This window comes from Vombatus ursinus, unplaced genomic scaffold (genome assembly GCF_900497805.2).
Source record: "Vombatus ursinus unplaced genomic scaffold, bare-nosed wombat genome assembly UNPS02014601.1, whole genome shotgun sequence".
In the NCBI taxonomy this organism is placed as follows: Eukaryota; Metazoa; Chordata; class Mammalia; order Diprotodontia; family Vombatidae; genus Vombatus; species Vombatus ursinus.
The window spans coordinates 420,782-435,947 of record NW_020954379.1 but is presented as its reverse complement, the minus strand read 5'-3'; the positions used below and the strand labels follow the sequence as shown (position 1 = coordinate 435,947).

Below are 15,166 nucleotides of genomic sequence, written 5' to 3'. Positions count from 1 at the left end.
GGGCTGATTAAAACATCCATTTCCTCTTCCATTTGTCAGTCTTTCACATACCTGAAGTCAGCTTTGGTGTCACACCTAGGTCTTCTCTTCTCCACATTAACTAACCCCAGTTTCTTTTATCTGATCTTTATATGCCACCATTACAAGACCCTTTACCCTCCTGCTGCCCTTCGCTACAACATCAAAACTTGCAGAGAGGTCAAGAAGAATGAGGATTGAGAAAAGGCAAAGAATAAATAATAGAAATAAAAAATAATTATGTTAAAGAACATGATAATGAAATAAGGTGAGTGTGACATAGCTGAAGTGGTCCTTAGAGAGAAATGTATCCCTTTGGACACATAGATAAACAAAAGTGAGAAAGACAACAAATTGAGTATTCAACTGAAAAAACCCTAAAAACAACCTACAAATTAATAAATGCTCTGAAAAGACAAAAAGTATAAAGTTTACAATTAAGAAGTTAAATTAAAAACAGAAAAATGGGAAATACAAACACATGGTTTTAAATTTGATTTGATTTGAGGGATTCTTTGGGTGAGAAAAGCAAGTATTTTAATGATGTCCATCCAATAATTAATCCCCTTTGGCTGAAAAGCATCCACATTACTAAAATTTTGGAAAAATCAAAGCTCCATGGACACATTTTAATCACCTGAAACCCTCAGTTCCTGTTGGGGGAGGAGGAATACAAACTTTTGCCAATTTGCTGTTGTACACCTTCCTGGGCTAATCCCTAGGGACTCATTAGCTATCTACCAGTGATAGGTGATGGCTACACAATTCTGAAGGAGGCTAAGAGGAAATAGCATCACTAGTATGTCTCCCAGGGGCATATTTAAGTAGAGAAGCTGGGGGAGTCAAATAGCAGATGTAATGTGTATCTCAGTGGCGAGGTCACAGATTTGTTTTCCCACTGTGGTATCCAGACTAGCCAGGCTCTAAACGTACCTTGGACAGAGCTCACAATTGATTTATATTCTCATTTCCCTTAATATCTCTAGGATTTTAAATATGGTTTAAGCATACACATATTTCCGGATCTGGAATGCTCTGAACTCCATTTAAGTATGATTCATTTAGGTTTCATATAATTAGAATCTTAAGAGATGGACAGTAATTTGGAGGTCATCTATTCCAACTTCCTATCCAGTGCAGAAATCCTTTCTTCAATATCCCAGGCAGTGCTCATGTGGCAACTGTTTGACTACCTCTAGTGACAGGTAGTTATGGTAAAGATAGCAGAAATATGAATTTTTATTTATTACTATGAGGTAGAGGGAAATCATCTTGCTGAAGAGACCTTGATTGGATTAGTAGAACGGAACAAAACTGAGCTGAGAGAACTAACCTGAGAGTTCATAAAAGAGCTGAGACTCCAGGCCTTTTCACTGGCTATTTATTTCCCATGCCTGGAATGCCCTGCTTCATCATCTGTACCTCATGACTTTCTTGGTTTCGTTTAAGACTTAGATTGCATCCAACTTTTTTTTTTTTTTTTGCATTCAACTTTTTGCAATCCAACTTTTGCATTCAAGCTTTTCACAGCCCCCTCCCTCTGTGCCTTCTCATTGAGATTATCTCTCATTTATGGGGTACATTTCTTGTATGTACATAGTTGTTTGCATATCATCTCTCCCATAAGAATGTGAGCTCCTCAAGGGCAGAGACTGTTTCTGATTTTATTTTAGAGGTAGCTAGGTGTTGCAATGGATATAACGTTTATCCTGGAGTTAGGAAGATCTGAGTTCAAATATGGCCTCAAACTCTTACCAGCTTTGTTACCCTAGGTAAATCAATTATGATTCTCTCTGCCTCAGTTTTCTCAGCTGTATAATGGGGATAATTATCGGCACCCACCTAGGAATTGTTGTGAGGGATCAAATGAGATAATATTTTTAAAGTACTTAACATAATACCTGGCACACAGTAGGTGCTATACAAAAATGCTTATTCTCTTGCCTTTTCATTTGTATCCCTGGTATTTAGCACAGCACCTGGCACATTTTAAGAACCTAATAAATGTTTGTTGTTGTTGATAATGATGAGAGTTAAGAGCTCAGCAGAAGAAACCTCCAATAGGGCTTTGTATTTATCTTTGATTGCCCAACCTTGCTTCCGTCATTTATATTTCTTCAATACTTTAGCATTGGGTTACTTCTACTCCTTAATAAATTACAAGCATCATGTGAAGCATCTCTTACGTATTTTGAAAAAATCCAAAATGGTCAGTGATTTCCTTCTGTATTCATTTTAGTTTTAATAGACACCCGCCTCCTTTTTCTTCCTCATGAGAATTGTGTTGTCACAATTTCATTCCTGAAACCTTTCCATGCTTCTTGTTCCATTCATTGGTTTTATCCCTCTGAAACTCTAAATTACCTTTCTTCTAATTCCTTTTCATATGGACAATTTTTCAAATATCTTTAAACTGTTCAAGCCATAGTCCATTTTCCTCCATTTATGTAATTACTTTTATTAATCATGAAGATTACTCAGTTCAAAGCAAACACATTTAATGAAGCAGAATAATAATTAATAGATAAGAAATATCCTATTAACCTTGAACTTACTCCCACACAAATACACAAATGCTTATTCAGAAGAGTTGACATGCATAGGGATCAGCAATGGGGTGTACATATGCAGGCTTGAATGGAAGAGTGCACATGCAGGTAATGTTAAGATACCCAGGTGAAGGGGCAAGTCATACCTCTGGTGATGTAGAGTTGCTTCGGTCTTGTGGAGATGTCACAGAGCAAAGTGTGAATGATAGGAAAAGTTTGAGGAGAAGAGAGATTTTGTAATGTCATAGAGCACAGTGGAAAGGGGAGGGCAGAAATGGATAAAATTAGGAAGGCAAGGGCTGAATGAGATGGGGATGTGAGTACTGGGAATGGAAAAAGGGGAAAAAGGCTCTTGCCTGAAACAAAACAATTGAGTCTCAACGATCCAAAGAACTGGAGGTGTAAGTTTTCTAGGTATAGAACGGGGAAGTACCTCGAGATTAGAGTCTACTATCCTGTGATGATAATGGAAACACAGACATCTGCATTCCTTTTACAGACATGGAGGATTTGGGGAATAGAGGCAGTTGGAGGTTGAGCTCAGGTTCCTGGGCCGATGAGTTCCAGATGGTTGGGTAAGTTGAGGTAGCTAGGTGTTCTGGTGGATAGATCGATGGGCCTGATGTCAGAAAGACTTAAGTTCAAATTTAGCCTCAGACACTTACTAGCTGTGTGACTCCAGACAAGTCACTTAGCATCTGATTGCTTCAGTTTCCTCATCTGTAAAATGGACATAATAATAGCATTTTCCTTCCAGCATTGTTATGAGGATCAAATGGGATAATATTTATAAAGTGCTTTGCAAACCTTAAAGCACTATATAAATGCTACTTCTATAATAATGATAGTGACTATTAATATTTTCTAAAGATGTTAAAACAAACAAAACGACACAGCTCATACAAGAGTTCTTAACTTCCTAATAGACTTCTTTGTTACAGTATGTCAAAAGTTGTTCCTGATATCTAAAAATAAAACTTATTCCTCCAAGTCTGCTTTTCTGATGCATACTTGGGTTCTGCCTACTTTTAAGGAGTGGCTATCAATGCTCTTAATATTTCCCAAAGCATAAGCCTCGTGGTCTGAAGACTCGAGTTCAAGTCTCAGCTATCCTATCACTGCCTTCAGGTCTTACCATCTGACATGCCACTTACTGATGTAAATCAAAGACCTCTGGGTTTTGCTATCTGAAATCTAGTTAAATTTTCTTTTATGTCTTATGAGCTTCTTGAGAATGAGTACCCTGTTCTCCCCCACCCCAGTTGGATCTCTATCATTAGCGTAGTTCTTAGCATATTACAGTGCTTAATAAATGCTTTTCATATTCACTCATTCATTCATTTTCACCTATGCAAATTAAAATCTGTGTGACTTTGAGAAAGTCACTTTCCATCTTTGGGCCTCAGTTTTCTTATCTGTATATGAAGGGGGCTAAGTTCAATTCCAGCTTCAATATTCTATGAATTTCTAAAGAGAGCCAAAGGGAGCATTTGAAAATATTTGAAGAGTATTCAGGGACCATTGGGCACTGCTCTTTACACAGCAATATCTCTTACAAATTGGCTTACCTTGGAGGTGAGACACAGCCTATTCCTGGTTGCCTCTTCAAAACTATACTATTATACTGGTTGCCTCTTGTCAAAACTATACTATTATTGATCTGAAAACGGTATTGTCCCCTATGCCTTCTATGGAGAATTATTATTTCTTTTGTTGTCACAATTAACTTTAGACCAAAATACTATCTACTAATTGAAGACAAGCTGCCACTGCTTAGTTCCTTTGAGCTCATTTTTTTTCCATATAAAAATTTGATTATTCGTTATTAAAACCAATAATCAGATGTGTTCTTAGCCCTGAGAAATTAATTTCTCATGTTACCTCTCTGGAGTCTATCTTTCCCAAATAGAGACAATCTGATCTCTCCTCATGCCATGTCTTTGCTACCTAATCAGACAGAGGGATAACTGGAAGTCTGAAACTAGGTGGTAGGAGGTACTTTCCATATGCTTTAGGTACAATCAATATTTTAAAAATCAATTTTTATTGAAATCTTTTGTGCATCAACAGAATTTCTCTCGGTAACCCTCCTTCACACCCTCCCAGAGAGCCATTCCATATAGCAAAGAATTTTTTAGAAGAAAACAAGGGAAAAAGGAAGAAGAGAAAAATTTGCAAAACTGACCAATACACCCCAAAGTTCTGAAAACAAAGGCAATGTTTTTCACTCATGAGCCTCTAACCTCTGCAAAGGAGTGGGCTGGAGATGTCTTTTCTTATTAATTTTTTGGGGCCATACTTACTCTTCATAATTTTATGACATTTATTTTTAGGGGTTTTTTTGTGTGCTTGTTCTTTCCATTGACATTGTTGAAGTCATGTATGTTGTTTTCTTGGCTTTGCCTACTTTGCTACATATCAGTTCATATAGATCTTTCCAAGCTTTTCACTGTTCATTACATTCTCCATTTCTTACAGCACAGTAATATTCTGTGACATTCAGGTGTCACAATTTGTTTAGCCATTCCTCACTCATTGAGCATCTACTCTATTTCCAATTCATCGCTACCACAAAAAATTATATATTATAAATATTATGGGGCATATGGGCACTTTCTTCTTATCAATGAGGTATAATTAATCTTAATTGAGAGTATCAAGGAGGGGAAGATAACATAAAAAGAACTATGTATAAATAAGATAAATCCAGAAAAAAATTGGAGATAATCACAGAGGAAAGAGACTAGGTGACTATACACAGTCATTTTAGAGAAACCATCTATCCTTGCATCTCCCGTATTTTTGGAAGTTGCTTATATTTGGCCATGTGAATTGAATATGAGTTCATATTATCATTGTGGCTAGGATCCCCTGGTTCACCTAAAGAAACAACTTAGTTGGGTGACAGACTTAGAAGGTCTTAGTTGGGTGACAGACTTAGATCAAGAGTTTTAGTTGGGGGGTCTATCAAGTTCCCCAAAGTGCATGGATACAGAGAAATTAAGTGTCTTGCCCAACCTTACATAGCTAATTAGTAACAGAGCTAGGGCCATTACAGTGTGGGTGACTATGTTGGCCTCTCTTTATTTCGCTTAGGAAAGAAGGGAGCAAGAGCCTGCTTGGTAGGGGACTCATCATGGTAAATTGGAAATCATCTCAGAGACTTCTGAAAAACCATAACAATAATAATAGATTACATTTTTGTTGTGTTTTAAAGCTTACAAAACTGAAAAATAAAGACACAATACCTTTATAAAATATAAATTTGCAGTGAAAAGTTTTTGTTTTGTATTTCTTTAATTTCAAATAAAGACTTAATTTATTTTTATTATCTCTGCTCTCTTCATCTTCATCATTTTTGGGGGGTATGATTCTGTTCTTTACTTGGAGCATGATTATGGGTCCTGATCAGTTTTGGTGCAAACCAACTTTGAAGAAAAGAAATGTTGTCTCTAGTCAGGCCAATAATAACTGCTATTATTTGTCAATAGCATTTTGGTTTTTAAGGTTTATGAAATGAATTATGTATGTTATCTCATTTGGGGTCTTACAACAATCCACCCCAAATTGGTTATTACAATTATTATTCTCATTATATGGAAGAGTAGACTGAGACTCGGAAATAAAGTCTCTTGCCTGAGGACATACCAACTATTAAGTATCAGAGGTGGGAATTAAATCCAAATCTAGGTCTCTATCCCTGAGAAATGTTTGATCCTGAATATACTTCCTTTTTCTGGAACCAGAAAATTTTAGAAATTTGTAGAGAAAATAGCTGTATTTCTGATATGGGGCAGAGCCAGGGAGAGACACTTTCTGAAAGGCATTCGACCAATCCCTTTATTGGAATTCCTGTTACAGATAGGAGACCACCTGGGTCAGTTATCTGCTTGTTTTTCCTGGATAGGGGCACATTGCCCATACTATAATGTAGAAGCATTTGGAGCTTTGAGGCCAATTCCAGTGCTGTCAATTAGTTTTCCCCTCCCTACTCCCTCCATTCCACTTAGCTACTGGCTCCCAAGTCTCAAGTTGGCTTCTAGGGCAATAGTATGGTTTAGGAAGAAATGTAGGTAATGAGGTTTCCAGGTGAATAGGAGCAGTACTGACTTTATAATTATTCCAAAGTGTCATCTTATATCTTTGTATAGCCCTATCTCAGGTCTTCCTTCAAGATCTTCAAAGCACTGTTTCTTCTCTAGAGGATCTTAAGGGGAGGATTTGTCTTACAGAGTTACTTAGGAGAATCTCCCACAAAGATCCTCAGTGGGAGTGTGTGTGTGATGGGTATTATGCCTTCTTATTTTTTTTTTTTATCAGGGCTGGATAGGATGGGGGGCTTGGGGTAGGAACAGGGAATGAGGCATACACCAAAGCTTCCATTCAGTTTCAGACAGCTCTCTCAGATAGAGGCAAGTGAGGTCTGCCATGGAGTAAAGTCTGTTGTGGGTTCATATCAGGAGTCTATGGAACAGAAGTGGGGCAAGTGAAAAGGTGGTGAGAAAAGTCACTGGCAAAGCAGAGAGTAGGAGAGAATATGAAAAGAATGGAAGGAATAATGAGGGAGAGGAATGTGGGGTGGGAGAAAGTAGTACTTACAGTGGCTAAAGGAGGAAAAGGAGTAGGGATATAGTAATTTAGCAAAGAGAGGTGGGGAGGAGAGTACTGTAGGCTGGGGATAGAGGAGAGCAGAGAATGGAAAGAGGTAGGGAAGAAGAATATAATAAAGGTTAGAAGAGGAGAGAGAGGTTGAGATAGGATGGAGAGAAGGGAAGCTGGTATGGTGGCAGAGAGAATAGATAGGAGAGGAGGGTAGTGGGAGTAGTAATTGGGTGAAGATGCTAGAAGCTCAGGGAGTAATGGGATATCTATTAAGAATTTTTTTCTTTCCATTTAAACATCTTTCTCTCAACCCTTCAATCCAGTCATTCACACACCCATCTCTTGACCCCTTCTGCTACTATCTACAGGTCCCGTGTGTTCCACATGTGGGATTTCCCTTTAGTCCTCTGTCTTACCATCCATGTTCCACTATTTTCACTTTGGCAGCTCCAGTTCATTTCCATTCCCATTTCTCCTTTAAGACTCTTCATCTCTCCCTTCCTTCATCTAGCTTCCCTCATCCATCTCCAACCTTTTTGGACTTCTTAGTGCAGGAAGCAGAGCAAAGCACTAACAAAATAGTTCTAAACATATGATGGTGCCAGATGCTATGTAGTGTAGTGGGAAAAAAATCTGAATTTTCAGTCTTTGAACTGCTTGTCTGATTGGACAATCTCTTGGTGTCACTGAGCCTCAGTTTCCTCATCTATAAAATTATGATTGGAGGACTAGATAACCTAAACTCCTTTTCAGATCTAAATCTCAGAATTTTTCTGCTTCTAATTCCATCCCACCCCTTGTCCTAATCTTCACAGAATCTATTTGCAGCCCAGGGCATCCATTTTACCCAGAGTCTCCCAGAGAAGCTATTGGTGTCCATTGCTATGGTGCTATTCTTGGACCTCGACGTTTGAAATGAAATAAGCTAGCCTTGTAGCTCAATGTGAGGGATTCCCCTAAGGGGGAGGATGGCAGTAGGAGGCTCAGTCCTCTTAAGGCTTTGGTCAAGGAAAGAGCTGGGAAGCTCACTTCTAGAAGCTTCTTTCCCATCCAATACACAAGAGCTTGTTATAGTGGCTGGCACCTGGCTCTATTCCTTGTACCTATTCAATGTACATTCAATGTACATTCAATGTATTCATGATGCTGAGAAGATTTCAGGTTGGAAGAATAACATAAGCTTGGTGAGGGAAGTGTGTTTTGTTTTGTGTCTTTGTATTCTCAAGGTTCAGTGAACTACAAGCTTAAGATGAGTTATCAGGGTAATCTGGAAGTCCCTGAACTGGTGTATTCCTTATCTTGGACTTGTAAAATTATATTTTGAGCACAAGTGCAAGACTTCACATTCAATCCTATTTTATCAGATTCAACACATGGTTCTAGCCACATATTCAATGGAGTTGAGAAGGAAGGCACAATACTAATCAGGAGACAAGTATGCATCTGCAATTTTTCATTTTGCCCTTTTATCCACTAAGCTATTTCCCCCTCTGTCCTGAGGAACAGAGGTAGTTATAAGAGGAAATGAGACACACGTCCACCTAAACTCAGATGAATTTCCCTCTTACGGAGGAGCTGAAGTGAGCAGCCACAGAGAATCTTGAGATCCTGGTGAGTTTGGCCAAGGCTTCCCACACTTCCCTGTTCCTCAGGCAGTATATGATAGGGTTGATGAGTGGTGTCACCACTGAGTAGATTATAGACACCAGCTTGTTAAAGTCAAAGGTGCTGATGGCCCGGGGCCGGGCATACATGAATATAGTGGTAGTGTAAAAAACAGTGACCACTACCAAATGGGAGGCACAAGTAGAGAAAGCCTTGTGGCAGCCTGTCCCAGATGGGATCCTGATGACAGTAGCCAGGATGCAGGTGTAGGAGAATGCTGTCACAAATAGGGAAGTCATGAGCACAGCCAGAGCTGCCACAAAGTCCAAGGTCTCAATAGCTTCTGTGTTTGAGCATGAGAGCTTCAGTAGTGGAGAGATGTCACAGAAGAAATGGTTGAGTACATTTGGGCCACAGAAGCTCAATTGGGAGATGAGCACAATTGACACAAAAGAGGCCAGGAAGCCACTAAGCCAGGCACTTAGGGCCAAGCCCAGGCAGAGAGTTGGGTTCATGAGTGCTGGGTAGCGCAGAGGTAGGCAGATGGCCAAGTAACGGTCATACGCCATGGCTGCCAGGAGGAAGCACTCAGAAGAGGCAAGGGAGAGGAAGAAAAAGAGTTGTGTGAAGCATCCAGCAAAGGAAATAGTCTTCTTTTCAGTCAGGAAGTTGTCCAACATCTTGGGGATGGTAACTGAGGTATACAGAGCCTCGAGTACCGATAGATTAGCCAGGAAAAAGTACATGGGGGTGTGGAGTTGCCGGTTGGCCTGGACAATTATAATAATGAGCAGATTCTCTATAAGGGTCATTATGTAGATGAAACAGAACACCAGAAACAGCAAGGCTTGTAGGTGACTGAGGCTTGGGAAACCCAGTAAGACAAATTCTTTCACAGAGAAGGTCTCATTAGTATCTTTCATATTCTTTTATTTTCTGTAAGTAGGTGATTGCTGAGTAGATATATTTGAAAAAGGATGGATAAATAGTTATTCTAGGGAGCAAGGTGGAAAGTCTTTTTCTGTCTCTAATGAGATGGTCACAGGGAGTGGACGTAGGCTGAAGTTACAGGAAGAGACATTTAGTCTAGACATCAGGATGAACTTCTTGACAAGAAGAGTGTCTAGATGGTGTATTGAGCTAGGCATATTAAAGAGATATTCTTTGTCAGACATATTGAAAACTAGGGCAATACTACCTTGAGCCAGGAATAAGACTGGATGCCTTCTAAGCACTTCTAATGCACAGCAATATGGCAAAAAGAGAACTATACTTGGAATCAAAGGTCCAGTTACTTATCTGGGCACACAGTAGAATGGAAACAACTTTAGAGCAGCAACTGCTTTGTCTTTGTACCTCCATCATATAACATGGTGCCTTTAATATGGTAGATGCTTAATACATGTTGAATTGAATTGAGCTCAATCCACCACTACATAGCTGAGTGATTTTGGCCAAATCACTTCACTCTCAGAATCTCATTTTCCCAATTTGTACAATGGAGGTATTAACAATTGTCCTAATAACTTCAATCGAGATGACAAGTATGAAAATGCCTTTTAAAATGTGAAGCATTGGAGAGATGTATCATCACTATTTTAATCTTTTCAACTTCTATCCCAAGGGTTCTTAACTTTTTTTTTGTATCAGGACTACTTTTGATAGTTTGACAAAATCTATTCACTCCTTCTCAGAATCATATTTTTAAATGTAAAGAATAAAATACATAGGATTACAAAGGAAAGTAACTATAAGATACAATTCAATTTTAATCTATCAAGATTTAAGTGTAGTTTAAAACAAAGGCTTTAAACTGCACTAAGACTTTTGGGACATCATATTGAAATACACTTATCAAAATATTAAGGTTCTCCATACCTGAGTAGGGCTAAGAAACTCTACTTTCTATTCTATTCAGAAAAAACAGAAAGTTGTCAAGAATTTAATATAAATCTCATTTTAGCACTTGAATGTTAAAGTCCAAAGATAGGTTTATACTAAATTAGCTTTTTAAAGAACTGCCCAGTTTGGGAGTGTGAATAATCTGACCATCAGTATTGTATGCAATTATATCAGCTTTCATTATCTTCTCACCTTCTTGTTTCATCCAGAGAAGTACAAATTGCTTCCTATCCCTGGGCCTCAGAGTTGTACTATATTTCCCAAGTGGACAGAGTCCACCTGAGCAAATCATCAAATGCTTCAATTCAGATTTCAAGAGGGACAGTACCACTTTATCCAATCTCATTAAATACCCACAATCTATAATCCTGCAACTGCCATCTAGAATTACTAAGCAAATACACATATCCCTCTCACCTTCAAACCTCATCACCCAGGAAACTCAGCTCAATGAAGAATTATTAAGAATTTACCAAATTCAAGGGCCTTTGTAATATTTGGGGGATAAAAAGATAAAAAAATGGAATAATTGCTTCCTATAGGAGGTAGGAATGTTACAGATAAGTAAATACAATATAATTTGGGGAGAGAGAGAACATTACCAACTTGGAAAATTAGGGAAAGAAGACCTCAGAGGTGATGAAAGGGGAGATGACCTAAGACTTGAAGGGAGAAAAGGATCTTGAGAGTCAGAGATTAGGAGGGAATGAGTTCTGGGCAGCTGGGATGACATGAGTAAATGCTTGGAGGCATAATGCCTGGAATGTCAACTTGGGAGAACAGCTAGTGGTAAAGTTGGTCTGGAAGAGGGGGGGTAAGTGGGAGTAATAGGAAGTAAGGCTAGAAAGATAGATGGGAGACAGATTGTAGAAGGCTAGGCTGGGGAGTTTGTGTCATTGAGGCAACAGGGAATTACTTACTTAAGGCTTTTGAGGAGCAGAATAACATGATCAGCTCTGTACTTTAGAGTGATTATTTTGGCAGATGTGGAGGGGATAGATTGGAAGAGGGAGAGACTGGATGCAGGCACTCTAGAATTTTTGAACTATGCTTTCCCTTAATCTAGGGTGCACATATAATCATGCCTAGCTTTCTTTTCTTTCTCTATCACACATTCTAGAAGGGAATAGTCACTTCTCCCCTCAACCCTTACCAAGGTTCCCATCATTTCAACCTTAGAAACCAGCTCCTCCCTTTTAGTGAGACTCAGATTCAGTATAGACTTTTCCCCCTTGTTCATTCTCCTATCATTTGAAAGATAAAGTTATCATTAAGGCACGTCAAAAATTATTTGCTTCTCTGCTTTTGGGAGAAAGACTGACTCAGTAGATATCTGGATAATTGAAGTCTCCCATCACTGCTATTCTGTGCCTCTCTGCCAGACTTATTGTTTATTTCTTGAGGTTCTCTTCTGTTTCTTCCTTCTGTCCAGGTAGTCTGTAGTATACTTTGGTGACAAAATCCCTTCTCTCCCTCCACTGATCTTCAACAAAATGCTCTCCAACCTGCTGCTCATCACTGTTTAACTTTTTTTCTAATACAAATATACCTTTTTAATATAGAATATTCCTTAACCTCTATTATTTATCCTGCTTCTTTTGAATGATGCATGGCCATCTAGAATTATGTTCCAGTTACAAGTTTTATCCCATCAGATCTAAGTGATATCTGTGGGGCTAACTTTGCCTCCTTGCATCAAGGCTTCTCGTTTCTCTTCCTTGTAGCCTAAATTCTGTTTGTATGTAGACTTTTGAGGGTGTGGATTTTCCAATTGCCTCTTTTCTAGGATTTTGTCTGCTTTGAATTTTCAGGTGTTTCAAGGGCTATTCTTCTTCCTCCATTGCAGCTTCTCTCTATAGTTTCTATTTTTGTGGATACTTACATAGGTAGCTTGCTTCCTTCTCCACCCTTTATAGGTTAGGTTTGCACGACCTTTGATAAATACAGCCTTACTAGACTTTGTTAATCTTCCTTGGCTGGGAGCCTATCATCCTATATTTTAAGCTGTTATTCAGAAACCCAAATCCTATTCACAAACATCTTAATCAGCTTTTTGCTTTTCAAAGTCTTTCTCTTTGTATCCCTTTCTTTCAATGTGGGAAACAGTGGAAAGACACAACCAAGGTCTCTATGTCTTCAGTTTCTCTTCTAAATTTCATAATTTTTGTCAAAACTTTGAAACACTTAAGAACTCAGATCTATGCAATGACCAGTCATGAGTCCAAGGGACACTTGATGGAATGTACTCCTCACAGTGATGAAAGACTAGGAGTGCTGAAGGAGACAAATACGTTTTTGGATATGACCAATGTGAAAATTTGTTTTACTTGGCTATGCCTATTTGTTACAAGGCCTTTGTCCCCTACCCCCTTCTTCCATTGAGACGGGGAGAAAGTGGATTTTTATTAATTTTAAAAAAGCAAGTTAGACAAGTTTCACTATTATTATTGCCCATTATCTCTTTCAGACTTCTATGGAATCTCCTAACTCTTCCCGATAGAATAACTGGGAGAGGGAACAGATTCGGTATTCTGGATCCCAGAAGGCAAAATTAGGAACAGTGAGTGAAAGAGATAAACCTTGACTTGATATAAGGAAAATCTTCCTAATATGTTCTCCTTTCTGGAGGTCTTCAAGCAAAACCTGGATGGTCACTTGCCAGGCATGCTGTAGAGGGAATTTTCACCAGATTTGTGTTAGACCAGATAGCACCCGAGGCCTCTTCCACCTCTGAGACTCTGAAGTCATGTTAGAGGTGGAAAGCATTTCAGAGATCGTAGCATCATAGAATCATAGATTTGGGGCCTTGAAAAGACTTTAGGGGCCATTTAGTCTAACCTCATCATTTTGGAGGTAAGGGAAATGAGGCCCACAGAGGCTTGGTAACTTACTCAAGGTCACACAGGTAAGTAACATATCCTAAGGTAGGATTTGGATCCAAATTCTTTGACTTCAGAGCCAGAGGTCATTCTACTATACTGCGCCGCCATCTAGTTCAAAAACTCCTTTTTTAAGATGAGAAAGATAAAGGCCTAGAGAGAGGAAGAGCCTTACTCATCCAAAATTGTAGCTTTGATCTAGGTTATGGTAGGACACTTAAAGGTGTGAGTGGTCTGAGGAGATATTAGGTTTTTTCTGTGAAGTTACTCTGTGGGCACAGTCAAGGATAGATGGTGGAGGAAAGATGTGATGATAAAAAGACACCCTTCAGGAATAAACCAACTCTTAAAGGGGTTTGATGTTTCGCTGGACTTCTATTTAGGGACTAGAAGATTTAGTGCTTCCAGAGAAACTCTGCTGCTTAGGCAGTCCATTTATCTCTTAGTGCTCAGTTTACTGAGTTAAAAAAGCTGGGTAACAAGCTAAAGATTTGTTAGCTGTGTGACCTTGGGCAAGTCACTTAACCCCAATTGCTTTACCAAAAAAAAAAAAGATTTGTTGGAAAAAGATAAGGTACATTACTAATTATCTCTGCTAAGAGAAAAAGAAATATTATGAATAAAGGCTATCTATAGTTAAGTCCCAAATCTCCTTGTGTCCATGTTTTAACTTCATTCAGGATTTATGTATTTAAGTGTGCTTAAAAATTAAATAAATATGTCCAAACAAGGTTGTAAGGGGCATGAATAATTGACTAACCATATATTGAAAGGTGATTTGATGAAGATCAACTAACTGTAGGAAATCTGAAATCCTTTGGAAATATAATATACAATTTAAATATTGGGGATTTGTCAAGATGAGACATGATGGCACATACCTGTGATCCCTGAAGCCAGAGAAGCTAAGGCTGAACTCTTGGAGTTCTGAGCTGTAGTAGGGCTATGCTAGTTGAGTGTGGACACACTATGTCTGGAGCCAATATGGTGAGCCCCTTTGAGAGGGGCCAGAGATTTCCTGAGGCGTGAACTGGCAAGGGTTGGAAACAAAGTCGGTCCAAGCTTCTGTGTTGATAAGAAGTAGGATCGACCTGTGAGTAGCACCTCAACATCCAACCTTGAAGAGATGAGGAGATCCAGTCTTTAAAAAATAGATGTGGCCAGATGGCAAGTGACAGGCAGAATAGCATAGTGGAGAAAGAGCACTATATTGAAAGAGAAAGAAGTCTTGGAGACTGCTACTAGCCAGGGTGCTAACAAGCTTGGGCCACTTATTTTTCCTTTTGGGATATCAGTGTTCTTTGTAAAAGGAAGGGGCCAAATTAGATTATCTTTGACATCTCTAGGTCCAATGATTGTGGCACTATGCCATGCTGTAGATAATAAGATCTTCCTAGTATTCCAGGGACTAAATCACCTTTGAATTCATCTTTTATTCAATTCTACTCCAAAAAAACAACATTGTAATAAGACTATAGTATATTATAGTCTGTTTTTCAAATGGGGGAGTGAAGACACAGATAGTTGAAGTGTTTGGCTCAGTGGTTAGAACTTGGATTAAAATACACCTCTGACTCCATGGAGTGAATAAAGTGACAACATAGGATGGAT

At 38.8% G+C, this 15,166-nt stretch overlaps 1 protein-coding gene across 1 annotated transcript; it reads right to left on the bottom strand.

The window, feature by feature from the left end:
• Positions 1-8,737: 8,737 nt before the first annotated feature.
• On the bottom strand, positions 8,738-9,697 carry LOC114042573 (olfactory receptor 6-like; the record flags this gene model as incomplete). The annotated part of the gene is made up of 1 exon (XM_027861255.1): positions 8,738-9,697. A coding segment is annotated over exon 1 (960 nt), but the record flags the coding sequence as incomplete, so codon positions are not given.
• Positions 9,698-15,166: the final 5,469 nt, after the last annotated feature.